The 24,769-nt window shown below is 41.6% G+C and overlaps 2 protein-coding genes across 2 annotated transcripts in view; both read left to right on the forward strand.

Annotated features, from left to right (window-relative positions):
* LOC311077458 (NACHT, LRR and PYD domains-containing protein 1 homolog) overlaps positions 1-24,769 on the forward strand; it is a 160,959-nt gene that overhangs the window by 23,943 nt on the left and 112,247 nt on the right. The window lies entirely within an intron of this gene.
* On the forward strand, positions 9,955-17,240 carry LOC311077517 (apoptosis-associated speck-like protein containing a CARD). The gene is made up of 3 exons (XM_084106062.1): positions 9,955-10,464; positions 10,631-10,688; positions 15,761-17,240. The coding sequence occupies exons 1-2, from the start codon at positions 10,208-10,210 to the stop codon at positions 10,638-10,640; spliced, it is 267 nt and encodes an 88-aa protein (XP_083962188.1). The 5' UTR covers positions 9,955-10,207; the 3' UTR covers positions 10,641-10,688; positions 15,761-17,240.

The following is a 24,769-nucleotide window of genomic DNA, read 5'->3' on the forward strand; positions in this document are numbered from 1 at the left end:
GGTCTGATACCGCCGTCCTTTTTGGGGACTAGAAAGTATCTGCTGTATATCCCCTGTTCGCTTTGAACTCGGGGAACAAGCTCTATCGCCCCTTTGCTTATCAGTTTTGATATTTCGGCGCGAAGTAGGTGTGCTACATTCAGCGGTACCGAAGTTTCGACGCGCACTGTGAAGCGCGGAGGGCGTCGATAAAACTGTAGCGAGAAGCCTCTCTTTATAATGCCTAAGACCCAGTCCGAAACCCCTGGAAGCGCTGCCCATGCATCTGCATGGTTGGCTAAGGGCCGGATACAGAGCGCGCTCTGTTCGCCGTGCGACAGAGGTGCTACGGGGCTCACAAACATAGGCGTTATGCCTGCGGCATTTGAGGCGGGGGGCGCGCTTAATACAGCGGGCGGAGCGCTCGCCCTCGACCTTACAACAGTGTTTGACTGAGTGAGGGAGGGCTGCGCGAGCCCCGTGGGACTCATGTGTGCGAGTAGATGTGGGCTGTGAGCGGGCACATTTACTGCTTGGCGCGCTCACAGGTCTCGTTTTTACAGAGAGCCTGTGATCTGATAGACATAGTGTTCGTGGGCACTGAGTAGTGGGCACTTTTACTATGTGGGGGGCGCAATCGACCTGAGTCGATTTTATTTGCGCGAGCCCTGGGTGCAGGGCTGTGCTTATGTGTATGGATGGGCACAGAGGAGTGGGCATCGACACTACACTTATAGCACCATCGGCCGTGGCCGGGACACCAGAAAACACACTCTTTTCGAGACATATCTGGGTAGCCGTAAAAACGGCTTTTGAGTGCAGGCAAGCGGGCACTTGTACAGGCTTGTGCTTTGCAGAGAACGCTGGGACAGCCGCGAAGCTTGGGGCTGAGACAGCGAGGCGCTTGGGTGGGAGGCCGGCCGCAATGGGACTCACACACCTGCGCTTCCCTAGGCGGGCTAGGACTTCTTCGGGACCTCTGGCTTCACTACAATCCTCGGGCGCGGGGCGCCGGGCGCTCGACCGAGAGTGGGGTCTCGAGCTGCGCTGTTGAGGCTGCTGCGAAGAGGGGGCCGAAGGCGGCGGCTGAGGCTGTGCGGTTCGCGGGGTCCGTTTGTCTCGACCCGCCGCGGAACCAGAGCGCTTCGGGAGGAAGTGCTTGAAGGCTTGAGACGCTTTTTGGGCTTCGGTAAATCTCTCTACGAACTCGGAGAGAGAAGAACCAAAGAGGCCAGCGGAAGACAGCGGGGCGTCGAGAAACGCGATGCGCTCGGAATCGGCCATCTCCGTGAGCGTCAGCCATAAGTGCCTCTCAGCGACAGTGGCGGAAGCCATACAGCGTCCCATGGCTTGTGCGGCAGCTTTGGTGGCTCGGAGCGTGAGGTCCGAAGCACTCCTCAAATCCGCAATGCAGACAGCATCAGGTCCAGCCTCGTCCCATTTACGGAGGAGATCACCCTGGAAAATCTGCAATGTAGCCATGGTGTGTAGCGCTGACGCGGCTTGCCCAGCGGCGGAGAATATTCGCGCGAGCAGCGTCGACGTCATGCGGCAGGCTTTTGAAGGCAACACCGGTTTAGTTCGCCGTCCAGCAGAGGGCGGGCACAGATGGGTCGCTATAGCCTGTTCCACCGGCGGCAGAGAGAGGTAGCCTCGTTCATTCGCCTTGTCCAAAGAGGAGAATGCAGGCGACACAGATGAGCGTGTACGCGCAGAGTAGGGCGCGTTCCAGGCCTTCGCAACTTCTTCATGTAACTCAGGAAGAAAAGGAGCGGGCTTAGATTCCGGAGAATTGCGCTCACCTGGGAGGAAGCTACCATCGAGCCGGGTGCGAGAGGGGGGCTCCGGTGCGAACGAGGTTCGCCGCGGCCAACGCGAGCACTCGCATGAGCTCCGTCTCGATGCTGGCTCTCACTGAGGGCTTTCGGGCAGGAGGCGCAAGGTCCTCAGAGCTCGCCCAATCCTCTCTGCCTGAAGCGAGGAGAGAACAGGAATCCTTTTCCCCCGACGCGGCCTCCGAAACAACTTCCTCTGATGACGCGGCGGCGGGCTGCGGGCGCTGAGCATCAGGAAGTGATTCGGGGGAGGTCGGTGAAGCTGGCGGGCGAACCGGCGAGCTTGGTCGGGGTGGAGAGGGTTCCGGGACCCGCTGCGAGCGGCGCTTCTTACGGCGCGGCATCGCGGCGGAGAATGCAGGCTTCGAGAAGGATGCCAGGCGGGTCCTCAGAGCCACCATAGGCAAACGCTCGCAGTGAGGGCAGCCGCCGTCAGCGAGCGCGAGCGCTGCATGGTCCTCACCGAGGCAGGAAACACAGATGACGTGGTCGTCTCCCCCGGCGAGTGGGGCTCTGCACGAGCCGCAGGATTTAGGCATCTTTAGAAAGACGCCGCTCTTTTAGGGGGTGAGTGCTAAGAGAACGCTCACACACACACACAAACAGAGCACAATAAAGGATATGGGCGTCGGAAAGCGCAGCAGGTACGGCTGTAGAAGGCGGCGTAGGCCAGCGGCTTCGAGGGCTCGTCCCGCTGAAGTGCTTGCTTCTGACGACGCTGCTTCCGTGATCCAGCGATGCGTGCGCTTCGCTGAAGAGATTAAAATGAAGTGAGTCAGCCTTCTCGAGCTCCTTTTATAGAGGTAAGCCACGCCCGTCTCGGCGGGAAGTGGCGAGGAGGGCGCGAAGCGCCCTCATTGGTCTGATGTTGCATCAGCCTGCGCTCGATAGGCTTATGCAGTTGCCGCAGAGCAGCCAATGAGCAGACAAGCCGTCTTGCTTCAGCTGTCTGCTGCTGCCGCAACGCGTTTTACATATATGAAAAATTAAAGGATAATTTTTGCTTCAGTGTTTCGTGAAAAGAGACTTTTCCCGCAGCGTTTTTCAAACGCAGTACGAGAGAACTCTCGTAAGAGAACCATTTTTTTTACAGTCTATGATGAAAACTGTGCGCGAGCCACAAGAGAACACTGTCCGCGCCACTGATAACAGCGGCAACAAGCACTCAGCTTGAACAACACATTTCAGCGCTAGAATGCATCTTATTCAACAAACGAAAATTAATGTCCTGCTAGTTAACCGGAGATGTTTTATTTATTTGTATTAGGTACATGTACATCCGTGCGCGAGATGTTTCAGCTCAGCTTTTATAATGTACAGTGGTGTGCGTGTGCGCTGAGGTTGAAGATCAGCTGTCTCGTCGTTGATGTTATGCAGTAGTCCATACAGTGCATGATTGTATTTTGCATGAATCTGTGTGTGTTGTTATGGCGATGGGGGGGGGGGGGGGAGGGGGGTTAGATCGTTACTGAAGGCCCTGACTGAAACACCACGGTACGCTACTGATATATATATATATATATATATATACAGTGTATATATATTTCTTACTTATTGGTGAATTACCATTGTAAAATCCAACAGTTGTTCTAACTAACACTCTTTAGTTAACTTTACTTAATGTCTTAACGTAATTGTAAAAATCTAGTAATCTGTACTAATATACTACAGACTACTATGTACTACATACCATGGCTTGGTTACTCAGAAAACCCAAAGGTAGATTAAGGGCCTGTTCACATATCGCGTCTTTTGCGCGCGCAAGTTCGTTATTTCAAATGTAGGCGCGCGGTATGCGCGCTCATAATGGAAGCGACGTGGTCACGGTGCGACACGCTCGTTTTTTCCAAGCGCGTCCGCGCCACATCGAAATAAAAACATCTCAACTTTTCAGAATGCCGCAAGCGCACCGCAGGTCACGTGACAAAAACCAAGCTTAGCAACGACAGACGCCTCCGGAGCGCAACCACCCGAGCGCTTTGGAAAAAGGAGAACGCGGCGCGCCTAGCGTTTTCTATGCGTTTTTAGGCGCGATATGTGAACGCCGCCTAATTGTTCGGTTTTGAGAGACATTTTATCAAGCAAAAAGAGTTTCTGAGGCAGGGCAATTCTTAATAGACTTTTCACTCATTTCCTCCATTTCTGCCGTTATCTTTCTCTGTTTGCATTCACTCATTTCCAAAAGTAATTTTGATATTGAATTGTCAATACAATATTGTTAGAGAACTTCACATAAGCTGACTTCATAAATTGATTTTCTTAAAATGTTTTTGTTTGAACTCACCATTATGATTATCAGTGTTCCATTTGGTTGGGCACTTGGAACTTCATTTATATTATTGTAATGCTATTCTAAAAGGTGACATAACTTCTAACTAAATCATTCACTAGTCTATTTTTCATGTTTGATAATGTTTTTTTTAAATTGTATTGTTAACACTTGTGTCATTAACACCTTGTGAAACTTTTAATTGGGTTGATATAATCCCACTATATTTGTGACAATATTATTAGAATTTATTAGGATTAACCCCTTGAGATGTAACATCTCGTTTTCGAGGGGGTCTTTACAAAGAAACACAATTACAACTTGAAGAACATAACACAATTACAATTAATTAACAGTACACCAACAAACAGGCAGACAACAAAACACCAAAAATAAATACCAACAGTACACATAACAACAACGACAGTTTCAATGATAGCATGTGCAATCTACTTTAAAATAAGATAATAAAGATTGTTTAAACAATCAAAATGAAGTAATGGATCTAATATCTACAGGCAAATTATTCCAGTCTAATGGGGCTTTAAACATAAATGCTCTCTTACCAATTGTTCTTTTAACACGAGAAACAAGAAAATAAGTCTGGACAGAATGCCTAACTTGGTGGTTTGAAGAAAAGAGTACAAAGTATTGTTGTAAATAACTAGGATAATCAAAGTAAATACATTTAAATATAAATTGGAGCCAGTGAATCTGCCTTCTCACATTCAAAGATGGCCACTGAAGTGCATCATACATTGTACAGTGGTGAGTGGAAAAAGAACATCCTAAAACAAATCTGCAAATTCTATTAAATGCCGAATTAAGTGAGACAAGATCAGATTTTAATGCCGTCTGATAAACCCCATCACAGTAATCAAAAAACGGAAATATTAATTGAGCAACTAGTTTCTTACGGACACTATAAGAGAAGCAATTTCGAGATCGATGCAAGATACTCATTCCAACATTCACTTTTTGTAAAACATGATTAATGTGTGGTTTAAAGGAAAGTTTAGAATCAAGCCATACACCAAGATTTAATAGTATCAACTCTATGCAGAGTACCGTCTTTACATGATATAACACAAGAACAGGTTTTGGAATTAAGTTTATGTCTAGAACCAAAAATCATAGTATATGACTTGGTTTTATTAAGCACTAATTTATTAGCCAAAAGCCAGTCTTGTAAACTATTAAAATCCGATTGAAGAGATAATTGAATTTGTATGGGATCAGAATTAAATGTATATATGACAGTATCATCCGCATAAAGTTGAACCTGACAGTTTTTAAGAAGTAATGGTAAATTATTTACATAAATAGAAAAAAGAATTGGTCCCAAAACTGAACCTTGAGGCACACCTCTTTGTTGAATCAGAAAATCAGATTTAATCCCATTTAGGACAACACATTGTTTCCTGTTATGCAGATATGAATTAAACCACAAAATTGTATTTTTTGAAAGACCATTAGCATGAAGTTTATCTAAAAGCAAATAATGATCAACCAAATCAAAAGCTTTAGTCAAATCAAGAAAAATAGCACTTGTGAGCTTGCCATTATCTGAGGCTGAAAACACATCATTTGTAAACTTAATAATGCAGTAGTAGTGGAATGATTAGACTTAACCAGATTGAGATGATGATAGAATATTATTTATACATAAATAATTTGAAAGTTGTTTATAAATTAATTTTTCAAAAACTTTAGCTATAGAACATATAATAGATATTGGTCTATAATTATTGCGATCAAGTACATCACCTCCCTTATAAAGTGGAGTAATGCATGCACATTTCCAGATCACCGGCAACTTGCATGTAGACAAAGAAAGATTAAATAAATCAGCTAGTGGATACATAAGAATATGTGAAGTTAATTTAAGATACTTATTTTCAATTCCATCTAATCCTTCACCACTAGTCACTTTTAATTCATCAATGGCACTCTGAACATCAATTGGAGCAATCTTCCCAAATGAAAAATTACTATTACATGATGCAGTCTCATTACAAATATCAGTATTCAAGTAAGAGGCAGATACTAAAGTAGACCAAACTGAAGAAAAATGCTGGTTAAATTCTTGCGTAATATATAAGGAGTCATGAAGTATTGTATTATTATCAGCTCTAATTTTATTAATTGAATTTTTATTTGATGTATTAATAATGTTTTTAATTTTATTCCAGAATTGTTTAGGATTTTTATAATGAAAAGACAGACATTCTTTATAATAATTAAACTTAGCAGTTCAAGTTTTTGTCTTGCTCAAATTTCTCAAATGCCTATAGACTTCCCAATCAACATTACTTCTTGTCTGACGAAATGTTCTCCATGCTTTGTCCCTTTGCCTAAAGAGACTAATAAGTTCCGAATTAATCCAAGGAAGATGATTGCCCTTAACCCTAACAATTTTCCAAGGTGCATGCTTGTCTACAACATTTATAAACTCACTATAAAAAAAATCCCAAGCGTCTTGTACATTAGGAATTAAATGATATCTATTCCAATTAATAGAAATCAGATCATGAATAAATAAATCTAAATTCAGTTTTTTTATATTGTCTGATTTTAATTAATTTTGGTGGCAATTTAGGTACTTTAATTTTCCAAACACAGAATATAATCGAATGATCGCTAAAGCAATCAGACATCACACCTGACCTTAAAAATCTATTTGGGTGAGAAACAAGTATCCAATCAAGAAGAGATTGTGTGCGAGAAGTAATTCTAGTAGGCTCAGTAATTAATTGGGTAAGATTTAAATGATTAAATATGTTTTTCTCTTTATTACAAGACGTATCCAACCAATTCTTATTAAAGTCGCCTAATAAGATAAGCTAATTTTTACCAAAAACTGAATTAACAGTGGATATCAGGCAATTAAAGGACTCCACTGGTGAAGAGGGTGGCCTGTATATACCCCCGATGATTATACATTTATTTAAATGGAAAACCACCTTAACAAAAATACATTCAAAATATAAAGGATCAACCGAAGGTATAATTAATTCAGATACAAGACCTGTAGAATATATATAGCCACACCTCCACCCCTGGAGCACCTATCCAATCTATAAACAACATAATTGGTTAAGTTAATTTCATTATCTGAAACATTACTATTGAGCCATGTTTCAGAAAGAGTGATAATATCAGGCTTATTTAAATCAACCCACACACGAAGTAAATCAATTTTACACACCAGACTTCTAATATTCAAGTGAATGATTTTTAATCCCTTAACCTTATCCAGCTTGAAAAATAACTAACAATGATACTATCACTGGTCAAATATAAGACCAAAAATAACTGAATCCAAAAATTCATTACAAGGGTGCAAAAACTATCAAATAAACTGATCAAAACAAACAGACAGGACGTTTAAATACAAAACATATACACATAAAAACACGACACCCTTCAAGAATAACCCAGCTGCCCCAGACTCCATGTTCCAGGGCATTCCAGTGAGTAAACCAAATAATATAGGTCAAAAGCAGTCTCATCAACTCAACTTAAAACAGCAATAATAATAATTATTAAAAAAAGAAAAAAGAACGTAACTTAATGAAAATTAAATAGGAAAAAAAAAAAAATAGGCTATATGCCAAACAGTCGCACTGTGTGAGGTAATACCGAATCCAACGCTCCAAAATAGTATTTACATCACAAAACTACCTCAACACAATAATAATAATTATGCTACTAACAAACTTTGGTTATCACAAACCTCGGAGGTGTCAGGTAGACAGCTTCAACATCTTTGTGGCAGCTAAAATGCTGCCATCAACAAAAACACCAAAAAACACCCAAAAATATCTTGGATTTGACCATGCTTGAGTCACAGACTTCACCATTCAGCATGTGAAACACAACAATGGTAACTATACTAAGTCAAGAGTAAATCTAAAGTAAATTATCAAGTTCTCTCTACGTCTTTTTTTAGTTACTAGAACTCTTGTGTAAGTGAACTATATTAACTAAGCATTTGCCAATACAACATACTATTTCTATTTCACTTTACTTAGAATTACTCTAATTAGATTCTACAGTGTACACGGACATTCTGTTTGTAATCCTGCCGTGGGAGTTTTACGTCTCAGAATGTATATTTTATTAAGTTTCCTTCATTGGAGGAGTAATCTTTATAAGAGTTTATTACACGGCTCTATGGAATACTTGATTCTGATTGGTCAATCGCGCCATCCAGTGGTATGATATTCCCAGATAACAACAGAGAACAGAAACAGAAGCTAAGTTTCCATCCACTTGTCAATCGAATTATCTTAAGTTCGGTAAAAAAAACTCATGCGAATAAAGCTGGTGAAAGTGTGTTTCCATCCAACGGCTTTAAAGCGAATAAAAACCTGTGCGTAATGACGTCACATGCTGTTTTGCGATCAAATTGGTATATCGAATTGATTTGAGACATTTTAAGGTGTTTCCATTCATTTTCGCACAGAATCGCACAACATTCAAGCAAACATTTGCGAACAAAGTTTTGCTAGACAAAATGGATCACGCCATGTAACGTTTCCATCAGTGTTTATCGCATAAGCCGTATATCGATCAAGATAAAATCCGATGAGACCGAACGTATTTCATTTGAGTCGATATTCATGAAATTCAATCGAATTTTACTGTTTCCATAAGGCATTTTTCATTTGATATCACTTAATTCGGATAAAGACGTGTGGATGGAAACATAGCTAGAGACTCATCACTGAAGTCAGCAGCGCTATACGCCTGCTAGGAACGAGTTTTACCTTGTGAAAGATTTGCATTTGGTGAGCTGATAAAATATTTATACTCAGTCAAATCAATATTTTGTGTACAGTTAATTATGCCATCCAGTATCATGGACTCACTCTCTGTTGTTTCATACAAATGCAGCTGTTGCCATTGTGACTTGTTTTGTACACTGTTGGATTATTAGTGTAATGATTCCTGTCTGGTGTTTCCCTTGTCTTGTGTGGACTTTAATTATTTCCTGTTCTGTGTCATGTTTTGTAGTCCTTTGTAGTTTTTCTAGTTTATTAGTATGCCCAGGTGTTTCTGATTAACCACGCCCTCTTGTTATCTTGTTTAGCTTGTTAGTCTCTGTATTTATACCCTGTGTCTTGTTACAGTGTTTGTGGGTTCATGATGTTGTTAGATGTTGGTTGTGCCGTTCCCTGTGTCTGAGTTTTTGAGTCTGTCTTGTCTTTAGTTTATTTAATAAAAGTACTACTGCTGCATTTGGATCCTGCTTCCTTCTATGTTCCAGCCTGCCTCGTTACAATTAGATACAAACAGGTAGGCTACTATTTTAAAACAGTTTAATCTGAAATCAATATCTCTGTAACACTTTAGAATACTGTTTCTTACTTACTGCATAACGAATAACAATTACTGAAGAACTAATAGTTAATTAGTATCTGCTCTTGTGAGTCTTGTTTTGTGTGAAACATGACAGGGGATTAGGGATGAATGTAAACAGTGTGCCGCTTTGGTGCATTCCACACAAATTTACGTTTTTTTCATAATTAATGTAATTGATTACGTCAACACATCGTTCTTCTGAGTAGTTCTATGCAACTTAATTTACTAATTTGGTTCCTTTTTGTAGGGAGGTGGTAAAACTTTTGTGGTAAAACTTGTGTACTGTTGTAAAATGGATATTACAATTAATGTGCTATGGCAAGTTCATAGGAGGAACTAAAATATATCTACATTATACACACACAATAATTTTATTTTATTTAGCTCTTTATTTTATTTTATTTTATTTTATTTAGCTTTATTTAGCTTTTAATGTATATATTATTTAGCTCAAATAATTCATTTAGATCATGTAAATGTGTTATTCAGTCCTTCCATGGCAACATAAAATGTTTTTGCACCTCTGACTACTAATTGTACTACTCGTAAAAACCTTTTTATTTAAATCTTGTTTCCTGCTTTGTGTGTGACTCGCTGAAAAATCACTGACTGTTCAACAAGAGTTTGGATGAGATGCCTCTAAGAGACGAGACCTGATCTAACCCTAACATTTGAATACTCCGAATCATGTGTTTAGAGTGAAAAATACTGAAGATCTTTTTCTTTTTGTCCTGCAGAAGTGAATCAGCGAAGGAATATGGCGTCTGTTAAAGAGCAGCTTGAGAACTCACTGAGGGATCTAGGAAAAGATGATCTGAAGCGCTTTCAGTGGTACTTGAGGAATCATGAGCATATTCCAAAGTCTGAAATGGAGAATGCAGATGTCTTTGACACAGTGGACACGATGGTGGCACGTTCAGGACCAGAAGAAGCTGTGAAGATCACAGTGAACATCCTGAGGAAGATGAACCAGAATTATCTGGCCGAACAGCTAGAGAACAAACACAAGGGAAGGTAATGTTTAAACATTACATTTAAATGTTTTCTTTCATTGTAAGGAGTGATAGTTTAGTACTGTGAGGGATTCAATGTGAAAAATGAAGTCATTGTTAAACTCAAATGTTTCTCTTTGCTCAGCTGATGTGTTTGTGTAATCTGATGTTTCATCTTTCTCTCACAGCTCGGACTGAGGGCAACATGAAGGCTTCTTCCACTTGCTGATTCAAAACAGATCAAGGGTAAATAATGATCAGTCTGTACCTGGAAATACATATTTATCCCATAATCATATTCAAGTCTTGAACTTAATCCCATGTAGTTACAAGAGAAAATAACTTCAAGCATTAGCTAGAACAAGTGTTCGTTAAATGGTTTATGATCCATTAAAGCTTCTTATCGTGTAAAACAATGGCTTATAACTTTTAACCAATATGTGACACTTTCACCAAATTTGTATTGTCAGAACGTGATTTCTCTGAATGCTCTAAAGCAGCGTATACACTACCGACTTTAGGCCCAATTTTCACTGGCTGGCAGTTTTCTGAAGCTCGCCGAAAAAAGCCCGAAATCTGAGACAAATTGGTGCTCGTTCATGCATAGTGTTAATTATCAAAGACGCGATCCAAGAGAAGTGCCGACGCATCGTGGATGCCCATGAAATATTTAGTAGGATAAATATCTGGAACTGTCTACTATTTAAGTTTTGCAGTGTGAAATGTGTTTTGAGTGGAAATGACATTGACGACCTACAGCCAATGAGAGAGCAGGAAACAGCGCAAGGGAAATTTTACGAGGAGTTGTCGTCTCCCCAACCATTCTCTCCTCCATAGTCTTGCTTTTCTTTTTTTCTTTTTCACTGCATATCAGCATACAGCTAACCTGGATCGCAAGATTCTTGCAGACCAACATTTTTCAGTTCATATTCCAGTCTTGCGGTAGAATTCAGCAAGACCAATTCGTGATCTTACGTCATTCCCTGTATCACTTCTCATGCTGCATTCTGGAAACAAAACAGAGTTGATGGGGATTATTTCCAGTGAAATATTGTGTGATGTGTGATCCCCAGTCAACGATCGGTTGTGAAATGTGTAAACCACAGCAACTTCATGATACAAAACAGTTGTGTAGTGTGAAAGGAACAGCGATACGATGATTTTATGTAGTGTATACCCGGCATTTGACAGGGGTTCTCAACTCTGGCCTTCGAAAGTCCACTTTCCTGCTGAGTCCAAGGGCATTTCTCAAGTACGCAAAGTTCTGACATGCATCCTCTGTAGTTCTGACTTGCCAAGATCGACTCAGGAGAATGAACTCTCGAGGACGCAGGTCCGGTATTCTGCTATTTGGAACAGCAGAGTTCTTGATAATGTCACTCCGCTCGCTCTGCTACTCCGGTTATCTCGTTATGTATATTTTAAGCAACAATAAAACAAAATATGTTATAAAACACCACTATACCTCTTTTAATAGCCACACAAATGTGGTTCAGGCAAAGCGTACATTGATTATCTTCACTGCATGTATATTTATAACAAAACAAAATATAAAACAACTCTTTGTTTACATTTTAAAAATATTAAACATAGGCATCTTTACCGTAATAAAATGAAATATGACATAAAACACAACCCTGCCCCTGTCCCAAATGGCGCACTCCGGACTTGTGGACTTCCTCAGAGTCCACACTTTGGTGACGTCATGAAGTGCAGACCTATAGGGCCCATTTGAACTAAGATTACAATTTTAACACATAATGAAAATGTGCATGAGTTTCAGATGAATTTACAGGTTTCAATATTCATACTACATGTACATATGACTCAGTAAAGGCCCGACATTCGGTTCTATTTATTTAATGAATCATTATGCGATCATATTATTCAACACGCTATCATTATGTTTGAGACATCAACCACTGGTTGATGACCATAATGTTTGTGTAGGTAACAACTGGTAAAATGTACATCTAGGTCATAAAAACCATAATATTTTCTTCTCAGCAAAATCTCCTCCCATCCGCTGTCTGATTGGCCTTTCGCAAGGATTCCTGGGGAGTTAAAATGTGTGGAGCCTGCATCCATGCAGGCTCTGCGGAAGACTGCTTCAAGGGTACAAAGGGGGGGCGCTGCTGAGCACACTTCAGAGCATTAAAATGCTGAATGGAACGACCTACGGACTCGTAGACTCAGCGAACACGCGCAATTTAAGTCCACGAGACCAAAAGTCCACATGAAGTGCGCCATTTGGGACATGGCTCCTGTCTCTTTTTTTAAATTTCAGTTTTAATTATCAATAATAGCCATTATAAAAGTATAAGTAAATGGTATAAGAAGCTATATAGGAAATAAAGCAAACAATTCAGTCAAATGTACAAAACAGCGCTCTAGTAGGCTAGTAGTTAGGTAGCTAGGTAGTTAAATAGCCTAAATATATAAAGTTATTCATTTTGCCTACAGCAAAAAAAGATTTGTCAATAGATTCATAAGACCAAAGATTGCCCATTAAATATAGACAAGACGAATTATATCTCATGTTTAACCACTACAGAGCCATCAGAGCCAGCGGCAAACGTCAGAAGGACTAGCCGAGGATAGGATGTTCCAGGTTAATGTTAATGAACGCTGATCGCCTGGATCTCACAACTCCCAAAACATCAGGTCAAATTTTCAAATAGGCGCTATCTTTATATATAATCCACAGATTTGAGCTTTAACCCTCTGGGGTCTGAGGTGTTTTTGGGGTCCTTGAGATGTTCTGACATGCCCTGACATGCCCTGACATTTGTGCTTTTTTCAGTTGCTTATAAACATATTAATGGCAAATGTGTAATTACACTCTTTTCTGCACAAACAGGGCTACCATAATATGTGAGCAACACATATGTACATGTTTGTATTTTTGAGAGAATAATGTTTATGCATGGTTATTGAAAAAACTAAAAACTAAAGTTTCTGAAATAAGGCCACAAAACACATACTAAATATGTGTCCATAAGACTTTTGACTAATGGATGTTGTCGCCTAGAGTTTTTTATTCAAAATGATCTGAAAATCATCCTGCCTAATCATTCAAATAAAACAATACATTGATTTAAATTTTGCAAGACACTTTCTGTTTGGAAAGGCAATATGCGAGTGGGCGTCAATGATCCAACACCATCATGAATAAAGAGTAGTTCGCACCTGAGGAGACAATGGGGCCCGCATACTTAATGAGCCATTCATTCAGGTGTGTCACTGAGCCACAAGAAAGAATGCAAGAGCAATATATATATATATATATATATATATATATATATATATATATATATATATATATATATATACACACTCACCTAAAGGATTATTAGGAACACCATACTAATACTGTGTTTGACCCCCTTTCGCCTTCAGAACTGCCTTAATTCTAGGTGGCATTGATTCAACAAGGTGCTGAAAGCATTCTTTAGAAATGTTGGCCCATATTGATAGGATAGCATCTTGCAGTTGATGGAGATTTGTGGGATGCACATCCAGGGCACGAAGCTCCCATTCCACCACATCCCAAAGATGCTCTATTGGGTTGAGATCTGGTGACTGTGGGGGCCATTTTAGTACAGTGAACTCATTGTCATGTTCAAGAAAACAATTTGAAATGATTCGAGCTTTGTGACATGGTGCATTATCCTGCTGGAAGTAGCCATCAGAGGATGGGTACATGGTGGTCATAAAGGGATGGACATGGTCAGAAACAATGCTCAGGTAGGCCGTGGCATTTAAACGATGCCCAATTGGCACTAAGGGGCCTAAAGTGTGCCAAGAAAACATCCCCCACACCATTACACCACCACCACCAGCCTGCACAGTGGTAACAAGGCATGATGGATCCATGTTCTCATTCTGTTTACGCCAAATTCTGACTCTACCATCTGAATGTCTCAACAGAAATCGAGACTCATCAGACCAGGCAACATTTTTCCAGTCTTCAACTGTCCAATTTTGGTGAGCTCGTGCAAATTGTAGCCTCTTTTTCCTATTTGTAGTGGAGATGAGTGGTACCCGGTGGGGTCTTCTGCTGTTGTAGCCCATCCGCCTCAAGGTTGTGCGTGTTGTGGCTTCACAAATGCTTTGCTGCATACCTCGGTTGTAACGAGTGGTTATTTCAGTCAAAGTTGCTCTTCTATCAGCTTGAATCTGTTGGCCCATTCTCCTCTGACCTTTTCACACCATTCTTTGTAAACCCTAGAAATGGTTGTGCGTGTAAATCCCAGTAACTGAGCAGATTGTGAAATACTCAGACCGGCCCGTCTGGCACCAACCACCATGCACGCTCAAAATTGCTTAAATCACCTTTCTTTACCATTCTGACATTCAGTTTGGAGTTCAGGAGATTGTCTTGACCAGGACCACACCCCTAAATGCATTGAAGCAACTGCCTTGTGATTGGTTGATTAGATAATTGCATTAATGAGAAATTGAACAGGTGTTCCTAATAATCCTTTAGGTGAGTGTATATATATACACACACAGAAACGCGATTCACTTGAGAATGAAAAAAACTTACTACAGTATTCCTCAGCTCAGTCGGATCCGTTGCTCCTCGAAATACCAGCACTTCTGAGGTACATTTTCCATTATTATTATTACGATAGTATTATTCCTCACAGCGCTGCGAGACGGTGTAAACAAGTACAATGATCTGATTAAACTTGATGTGTTTTCGCGAGCTGATATGGGGGCGTTCACAGTTTGCATGGATTGCCTCAGTCATTTGCGTTTGAATAGCGCGCGCTCTCTGTGGGCGGGGTCACGTTAAAAATAATGAGCTGAGATGAGAACGACTGACATCTCTCTCTTTTCATACAGATTACATAAAGTGAGAATATTTGCTTTTTATAAAAATTACTTCATTTAAAAGAAGAGAATTCAAGCTTCATGCCTGTGTGTCTGTATGCCTGTTTGACTGAGTATTCGCTGAGTTACAGTTCATTTTCGGACGCGTTTCAGAATTGACTACACTGACAGAGAGAAGGCAGAACTCGCATCATGTTTATTTTTCTTTATTTGGCAAAAAGCACAACACTTTGCTTTTATTGTGAGTATACACAAAAATAATACACACTTAACAGGATCGATTGATGTATGAAACTTGTTTGTAAAATCAAAGTCAACAGAGTATTTTGAGTCTCGTTTCAATTGATAAGAAAAAAAGCGAGCAAATCACGCCGGCGTGATTGTCGACCCCAGGGGGTTAAACAACTACATTCTTGCCTGAAAAACTCTTAAAACTACATTTTGTGGCACAATAACTGTAGTATTTTTAAATTACGCAGGTTTTCTCATCTGCTATTGGTGCTTGCTGGTTGGAGCTAGATGCATTCTGGGATACCTGGCTGTCTCAAGTCCACAAAAGTCTCCTCTCGATGCATCCTGGGTAAAAGGGGCGGAGCAAGAACACATCCGGGGATTTGAACTGTATTAGCTAGATGTGAACTTTGAATTGGAACAGATGACGTTTCAAGTCCACAAGAACACAAGTACAGACAAGAACGCATATTGAGAAACGGCCCAACCTTGATCAAACTCTCCTGCCTGTAACTTTCTACAGTAGTAATCCTAAAGTCCCTGATTAGCGAGTTCACATGTGTTTAATTAGAGCTGGAGCTAAACTCTGCAGGAAAGAGGAACTCAAGGAACAGTGTTGGGAACTCCTGCTCTAGGACCAATTAGGAAAAAGAAAAAAAATTAAACCAAGTGATTGAGACTGCACAGACCAAGGCATTTCAATTACCTTACAAGCTGTTGTCCCTTATGGAACGAAAAAATATTTCCATATATTTCTGATCAATATATTAAATGGTTTAAATATACTGAAAAAAATATGAAATAATATATGATTTTACAGCGTCTCTGACACTCACACACTCACACACATTCAACACCACATTCACTGAAGCCCTCTGTGCTGGATTAGGGTTTATTATAACTCATCAGTGTCTCTGAGGGACATAATGTAACGTGAAGTAACAGAGGAGACAATAAAAACAAGTAAAAACTGGTTCTTTATTGAACAATACGAGGAACCAGACTCAGAAAATGTAGGAAGATAACAGGAACAGTCTCAGTCAATTGCAGGCAGGTCTCACGATCACACTCAGCATCAGAAGGAAGAAACACAGGAACGGATGCGTTGGCAGCGCAGGCTTGCGTGAGCAACTCGAAGATGCACAGTCAGATGAGTGAGGTGAAATCCCAGTGAAGACGAGACGTGAAGACAAAACTGCAACGATGAATCTCCCAAACGAAAACACAGGCTGGAGACACAAGGAATCGAGGAGGAACAGGAATTAGCGGAAATCATAAAACCCCTCCTCGGCCTAACAGAACATCACTGTCAAAACTCAAAACAACTAGTGAAAGAACTCAACAACATAAAAATAGAATCAGATGAGATTTTAATTTCACACAATGTCATATCACTTTTCACAAAGACCCCCGTGGATGTCACACTTCACATCGTACAAGAACGACTCAGAAAAGACAGGACACTTAAAAGACGCACAAACCTCACAGTTGATGATATAACTGAACTACTGAGCTTCGTCACAAAATCCACATATTTCCAATACAGAGGAACAATATTCAGACAAAAAGAGGGATTCGCCATGGGGGACCCACTATCAGCCATAATGAGCAGTTTTTTCATGGAGGACTTGGAAACCACAGCCATAGCCACAGCACCATCTCATTGCAAACCTACCATCTGGAAACGTTATGTAGACGACATACTGGAAAAAATAAAAAACGGACATACACAGGAACTCATGGACCACCTAAACAGTATTGACCCCACTGGAAACATAAAATTCACACATGAGGAAGAATGCAACAGAACCAGAACTTTTTTAGATTTAAAGATCCACCACAGAGATGATGACAGCATCAAAATAACAGTCTACAGGAAACCAACACACACCGACCAATATCTACTCGGTGGGGGTGTAGCTGCTCTTTTTAAAGATGTCTATCAATGTAAGCAAATATCATTTGGTAATTACCCGTCTTTCGAACATCTGGGTATTGTGTTAAAAGGTGCTCCACGCATTTTACTTATCACTATTTACAGGCCTCCAAAATACTCTTCAGCCTTTGCTGAAGACTTTACAGAACTGTTATCAATAATTTCCTCAGAGTTTGACAGTTTCACTATTGCTGGAGATTTTAACATTCACATAGATAATGCAGAAAATAATATGACAAAAGAAATCAATACTGTTTTAAAAACTTTTGATCTGATTCAACATGTACATGGGCCCACACACAATCGTGGACACACTCTAGATTTACTTATCAGTAAGGGTCTAAACATTTCATTGAATGATATTAAGGATGTCGCACTCTCTGATCATTACTGTATTTTCTTTGATTTATTGATCTCTCCTGCCACTGAAGCTAGATCTGTGTCTGTCAAGAAGAGATGCCTAAATGAGAACACTAGTGTACTATTTATGAAGGCCATATCCCTAAGACCGAGCATATCTGCTGACTCGGTTGATTCTCTCCTTGATTCTTTTAACTCAAAGGTTAAAAATGTAATTGATGATATTGCTCCTGTGAAAGTCAGGAAGAATGGTAAACAAAAAGCACCTTGGAGAAACTCAACAGCAGTGCAAATTATGAAAAGACAATGCAGAAAATCAGAGCGCATGTGGCGAAAGACAAAACTTATAATCCACTATAACATCTATAGAGACACCATTCGTGCTTTCAATATGGAACTAGGCAAAGCTAGACAGACTTTCTTCTCCAATATCATAAACAGAAACCTAAATAATACTCGAAATCTCTTCGCTACTGTCGACAGACTAACAAATCCCCCAAGCGAGATTCCCAGTGAAATGCTCTCCGACAGCAAGTGTAGTGAGTTTGCTACCTTTTTCTCTGAGAAAATCAATAATATTAGAAAGGTGATCAGCACATCCTTGAGTTGCGCTGGGGTCAGTCAGATCAGACTTCAACCTGAGAAAGTAGTTACTATGTCTGATTTTGAAGAAATTGATGGCAAAATTCTGAAAGAAACCGTTCAGCACCTTAAAACATCAACCTGCGCCCTTGACACACTTCCCACATCTTTTTTTAAAAGTGTGTTAGACTGTTTAGAAGCAGATCTCATAGAAGTGGTAAATGCCTCACTTTTCTATGGAAGTTTTCCAAACTCCCTTAAAACTGCTGTTGTCAAACCCCTCCTGAAAAAGAGCAATCTGGATAAGACTATATTAAGCAACTATAGACCGATCTCAAATCTTCCTTTCACAGGCAAAATCATTGAAAAAGTTGTCTTCAACCAGCTGAACAAATTCTTAAACTCAAATGGATACTTTGATAATTTTCAATCTGGCTTCCGACCGCACCACAGCACAGAGACGGCGCTCATTAAGATAATAAACGATATTCGCTTAAATACAGATTCAGGCAAATTATCAGTGCTGGTTCTACTCGACCTCAGTGCTGCATTTGACACTGTCGATCATAACATACTTCTAGACAGGCTGGAAAACTGGGTGGGGTTTTCTGGGACAGTTCTAAAATGGTTCAGGTCATACTTAGATGGGAGAGGTTATTATGTGAGTATAGGTGACCATAAGTCTGAGTGGACGCCCATGACATGCGGAGTCCCTCAAGGCTCAATTCTTGCGCCACTCCTGTTCAACCTGTACATGCTCCCAATGAGCCAAATAATGAGAAAGAACCAAATCTCTTACCACAGCTATGCAGACGACACACAGATCTACTTAGCCCTATCGCCTAATGATTACAGCCCCATTGACTCCCTGTGCCAATGCATTGATGAAGTCAACAGCTGGATGTGCCAAAACTTTCTACAGTTAAACAAAGACAAAACTGAAATCATTGTGTTTGGAAACAAAGATGAAGTTCTCAAGGTGAACGCATACCTTCACTCTAAAGGTCAAACAACTAAAAATCAGGTCAAGAATCTTGGTGTGTCTTTAGAGTCAGACCTTAGTTTCAATAGTCATGTCAAAGCAATAACTAAATCAGCATACTATCATCTGAAAAATATTGCAAGAATTAGATGCTTTGTTTCCAGACAAGACTTAGAAAAACTAGTGCATGCTTTCATCACCAGCAGGGTGGATTATTGTAATGGACTCCTCACTGGCCTTCCCAAAAAGACCATAAGACATTTGCAGCTCATACAGAACGCTGCCGCCAGGATTCTTAGCAGAACCAGAAAATATGATCATATCACACCAGTCCTCAGGTCATTACACTGGCTGCCAGTTACTTATAGGATTGATTTTAAAGTATTATTACTAGTATATAAATCATTCAATGGCCTAGGACCTCAATACATTGCAGATATGCTCACGGAATACAAACCCAACAGATCACTCAGATCATTAGGATCACATCAGCTAGAAGTTCCAAGAGTTTACTCTAAGCAAGGAGAGTCTGCTTTTAGCTATTATGCCAGCCGCAGCTGGAACCAGCTTCCAGAGGAGATCAGATGTGCTCCTACATTAGTCACATTCAAATCCAGACTCAAAACACATCTGTTTAACTTTGCATTTAATGAATGAGCACTGTGCCAATGTTTGTCCGACTGTTTATACTGTGTCTTATTTTAGTCTTTATTCTAAACTGTTTTAATTATTTTTAGTTCTTTCTCGTTTCTTTATTTTAAACTGTTCTTTATTCTAAACTGTTTTAATTATTTTTAGTTCTTTCTTGTTTCTTTATTTTAAACTGCTTTGTATATTCTTATTTCTTCTGATTATTTTTAATAGTATGTAAAGCACTTTGAATTACCATTGTGTATGAAATGTGCTATATAAATAAACTTGCCTTGCCTTGCCTTGCCTTACTCTGGACATCTGAACATCCCACGGCGCATAAATTATTAGTAGTGAGAACACTTTATGAACGGACCAGATTCATCACGGAGGAAAAAGAAAGACAGAAAGAGGAAAAACATATCAGACACGCACTTGCACGCTGCCAATATCCGACATGGGCCATAAACAAAGGAAAAGAGCAAGTCGCAAACAAGCAAACCAGACCAAAAACAAAACCCAAACCGAAATCTGAAACCGGAAACAAGGACATAGTAACCCTACCATATATCAGAGGCATAACAGAACCATTACAGCGGGCAATGAGAAAATACAACATAAACACAGTAGTAAAACCATATACAAAGTTAAGGCAGTTACTGGTACACCCCAAGGACAAAATAGAGCAAGACAAAAAATGTAACGTCATATACGAGATACCATGCAAATCATGCAATAAAACATACGTAGGAGAAACAGGCAGGTCATTCAACACAAGAAAGAAAGAACATCAGAAAGAATGTGAAAAAGAAACAACAGGACGACTCACAAGAACTCAAAAGGAAAAAGCGCAACAGGAACAACTAAAATCAGCCATATCAGATCATTGCAAACGAAATAACCACATTATGGACTGGGACAACGGACACATCATCAGATCAGAACCAAACAAATACAGAAGATGGATAAAGGAGGCGATTGAAATCAGGAAGCGGGCCAAAGACACCATCAACCGGGACGAGGGAGCCTACATGCTCTCACACATATGGAACACCATCCTCTAGAGACCATCGAGCGGCGGGGGGGCAGGGCGTGGCCAGCCCGGCGGAACTGTCAGGTCCGCCGGGTTGGCCACGCCCAGGAAATAACAGCTGATATACGACACGTCACAGCTGTCAGATGACGCTTCTGAGGAAGACTGCAGGTTGCAGTCGAAACATGTCAAGGTAAAGAAAAAAAAATTTCTCTACCTGAACTTTTTTGTCTTTCTAGAAGAAAACTATCCAAATTTAATCATTAAGAAGACAATATGAAAATTTTTGAACTAGGAACAGGAACAGTACGGGAAAACATCCACAAACAACGATCTGACAAACACAAGACGCACGAGGTGAGTATAAGTAGGCACTGGAAATGAGAATCACCTGCCGCTGATTCTCCCGGAGGATAATCAGCGACCACGCCCACACACCCACACACACATAACACAACGCAAGGAAGAGTCAATGAATTCATCAACCGTGACAGTACCCCTCCCCCTAGGAGCGCCTCCTGGAGCTCCCAGGAGATCCTACCTGTTGATTGTAATCATCAATAAGGGATTGATCCAGGATGTCCCTAGCAGGAACCCAACTTCTCTCCTCCGGACTGTAAACTTCCCAGTCCACCAGATACTGAAATCCGCGTCCCCTCCGTCTCGAGACTAGAATACGATTTACCGAATAAGTAGGTTCCCCATCTACGAGTCGCGGCGGTGGAGGAACCGGGGCCGGTGGATTAATGGGAGAATAAAATACGGGTTTTAATTTGGACACATGGAACATGGGATGAATTCTCCTGTACGCAGGATGAAGTTTGAGTCGGACTGTCACTGGACTAATGACTTTGGTGACAGGAAACGGGCCAATGAATTTAGGAGCTAACTTATTCGAAACGGAGCGGAGAGGAATATTCTTGGTACAAAGCCACACTTTGGAACCGACAACGTATACGGGAGGTCTTGACCGGTGGTGATCGGCCTTAACCTTGGTGCGTGCCCCTACATGAAGCAGAGTCTCACGGGCTCTGGTCCAAGTACGGTGACACCTCTGGACGAAGGAGTGAGCGGAGGGAACTGCGACTTCGGATTCCAGGCTAGGAAAAATTGGTGGCTGGTACCCTAAAACTACACTCAAACGGAGATAGGCCCGTAGATGACACTGGTAACGAGTTGTGTGCGTACTCCACCATAGAAAGTTGTTGGCACCAGGAAGAAGGATTCTTAGACACCACACATCGCAACATTCTCTCCAAATATTGGTTGGCTCTCTCTGTCTGACCATTGCTCTGGGGGTGGTAACCCGAGGACAGACTGACAGTGGCCCCCAGTAATTTACAAAATTCTTGCCGAAATTTGGACACAAATTGGGACCCCCTGTCAGAGACCATGTCCATCGGGAGGCCATGTAAACGAAAGACGTAATCAATGACAGTCACCGCTGTCTCCTTGGCAGAGGGTAATTTAGGCAAGGGAATAAAATGAGACGCCTTCGAAAACCGGTCTACTACGGTCAAAAAAACAACCTTCTTGCCTTGAGAGGGCGGGAGGGTGGTGATAAAATCTAGCGCAATATGGGACCAGGGTCTTGAAGGGACGGACAGCGGTTGGAGTAACCCATCTGGAGGTCGATTGGAAGTCTTACCAGTGGCGCAAACCGAGCAAGCCAAAACAAAATCTCGAATGTCGCGAGCCATCAAGGGCCACCAGAATCGTTGCTTGACCAAAAAACTGGTATGGTTTACTCCTGGGTGTTACGCTACGTTAGAACAATGATCCCACTGAATAACGTCGGACCGTAATCCCGGCACCCGGGCGTTACCCCTTCTAAGACCGTCTTGACCTTCGATTCGACCTCCCATGTGAGTATGGAGACGAATAGAGTCTCGGGTAAAATGCACTCGGGAGTAGACGGGTGTTCGGATTGATCAAAAATACGAGATAAAGAATCGGGTTTGATGTTTTTGGAACCCGGGCGGTACGAGAGAGTAAAATCAAAACGACCGAAAAAAAAGCCCACCGAGCCTGCCTGGAGTTGAGTCTTTTAGCGGATCTTGTCGTCTGTGGAAGAGCGTTGGGAGAGTACCGCACCTACCCCCACCTCTGACGCATCAACCTCCACCACGAACTGACGTGATGGATCAGGGGCTATTAGAATGGGAGCGGAAACAAAGCGGCTCTTCAGGTTAGCGAATACAGCCTCAGCTGCATCGGACTACCTGAACGTCGTCCTGGGGGAGGTCAAGGCTATCAGAGGAGCGGCTAGTTGGCTGAAATTACGAATGAAACGTCGGTAAAAATTGGCAAACCCCAGAAACCTCTGTAGGGCCTTACAGGAATCTGGACTTGGCCAATCCACCACAGCCTTTACCTTGTCAGGATCCATACGCACTCCCTCAGACGAGATGATGTAACCTAAGAAAGGGACAGACTGTGCATGAAAAGCGCATTTCTCCGCCTTGACAAAAAGCCCATTCTCTAGCAACCTCTGAAGCACTCGTCTGACGTGCTGAACGTGTTCCTGGAGAGACAAAGAAAAAATCAATATGTCATCCAGGTAGACATATATGAACTGGTCTACTATGTGTCTCAGCACGTCATTGACAAGTGCCTGGAAAACCGCTGGGGAGTTGGAAAGCCCGAAAGGCATGACCAAATATTCAAAGTGCCCCCTGGGGGTGTTAAATGCAGTTTTCCATTCATCTCCCTTCCTGATGCGGACCAAATGATAAGCATTACGTAAATCCAATTTTGTGAAGACCGAGGCTCCCTGCAACCGCTCGAAGGCTGAAGACATCAACGGCAAAGGATAGGTATTCTTTACCGTGATGTTGTTCAGCCCTCGGTAATCAATGTACGGTCGCAGGGAACCGTCTTTCTTCCCCACAAAAAAGAACCCCACCCCCGCTGGAGAAGAGGAAGGTCGAATGAACTTGGATGCCAGAGAATCTGAAATGTATTTCTCCATGGCCTCCTTCTCGGGAATAGAAAGAGAGTATAACTTGCCCTTAGGCGGAGACGTACCTGGCAGAAGATCTATGGCATAGTCATAGGGACGATGCAGAGGAAGAGAAGCAGCTCTGGACTTACTGAACACTTCCTTCAGGTCGAGGTACTCTGCGGGCACGTTTGACAAATTTACCGACTCCTCCTGCAAAACAGAACTGGACAAAGACGAACCAGCAGACATTAAACAAGAAGCATAACATTCAGTGCTCCAGGCAGAAATGGAGTTATGTCCCCAATCAACCCTGGGGTTATGCTGCACGAGCCAGGGATGACCGAGGACAATGGGGATGTGAGGGGAGTCCAGAAGCAGAAATGACAGTTCTTCGGAATGATTGCCAGAAGTGATGAGAGTTAACTGAATGGTGGTGTCAGATATAGTGGGTAACTCTTGGCCATTGAGTGCGTTGACGGAGATCTGGTTGGTGAGTGGTATGGTGGGTATCTGAAGTTTGTGTGCTAGAGACCAGTCCATAAAATTATCTTCCGCTCCGGAATCGATAAGTGCTTGACAGTGTGAGTTGCCCACTGCAATCTCACCAGAAGGAGAGTGGAAGAGGGTTTCTGGATGGTGACCCTGCCCGACAGAATCCTCTTCTCTACTGCCTGACTCGCTCTTTTACGGGACAGTTATTTAGAAAGTGACCTGAACCTCTCTCTCTCTCTCTCTCTCTCTAATCCTCGGGATCTCCTTCTCTACCTCTCCTCCCGGGAGAGCCGGGCTC

The sequence above is a fragment of the Abramis brama genome (assembly GCF_963993115.1).
Source record: "Abramis brama genome assembly, chromosome: 2".
Taxonomy (NCBI): domain Eukaryota; kingdom Metazoa; phylum Chordata; class Actinopteri; order Cypriniformes; family Leuciscidae; genus Abramis; species Abramis brama.

Coding starts and splice junctions, on each gene's coding strand:
- LOC311077517 (XM_084106062.1), top strand. CDS start 10,208: ATGGCGTCTGTTAAAGAGCAGCTTGAGAACTCACTGAGGGATCTAGGA.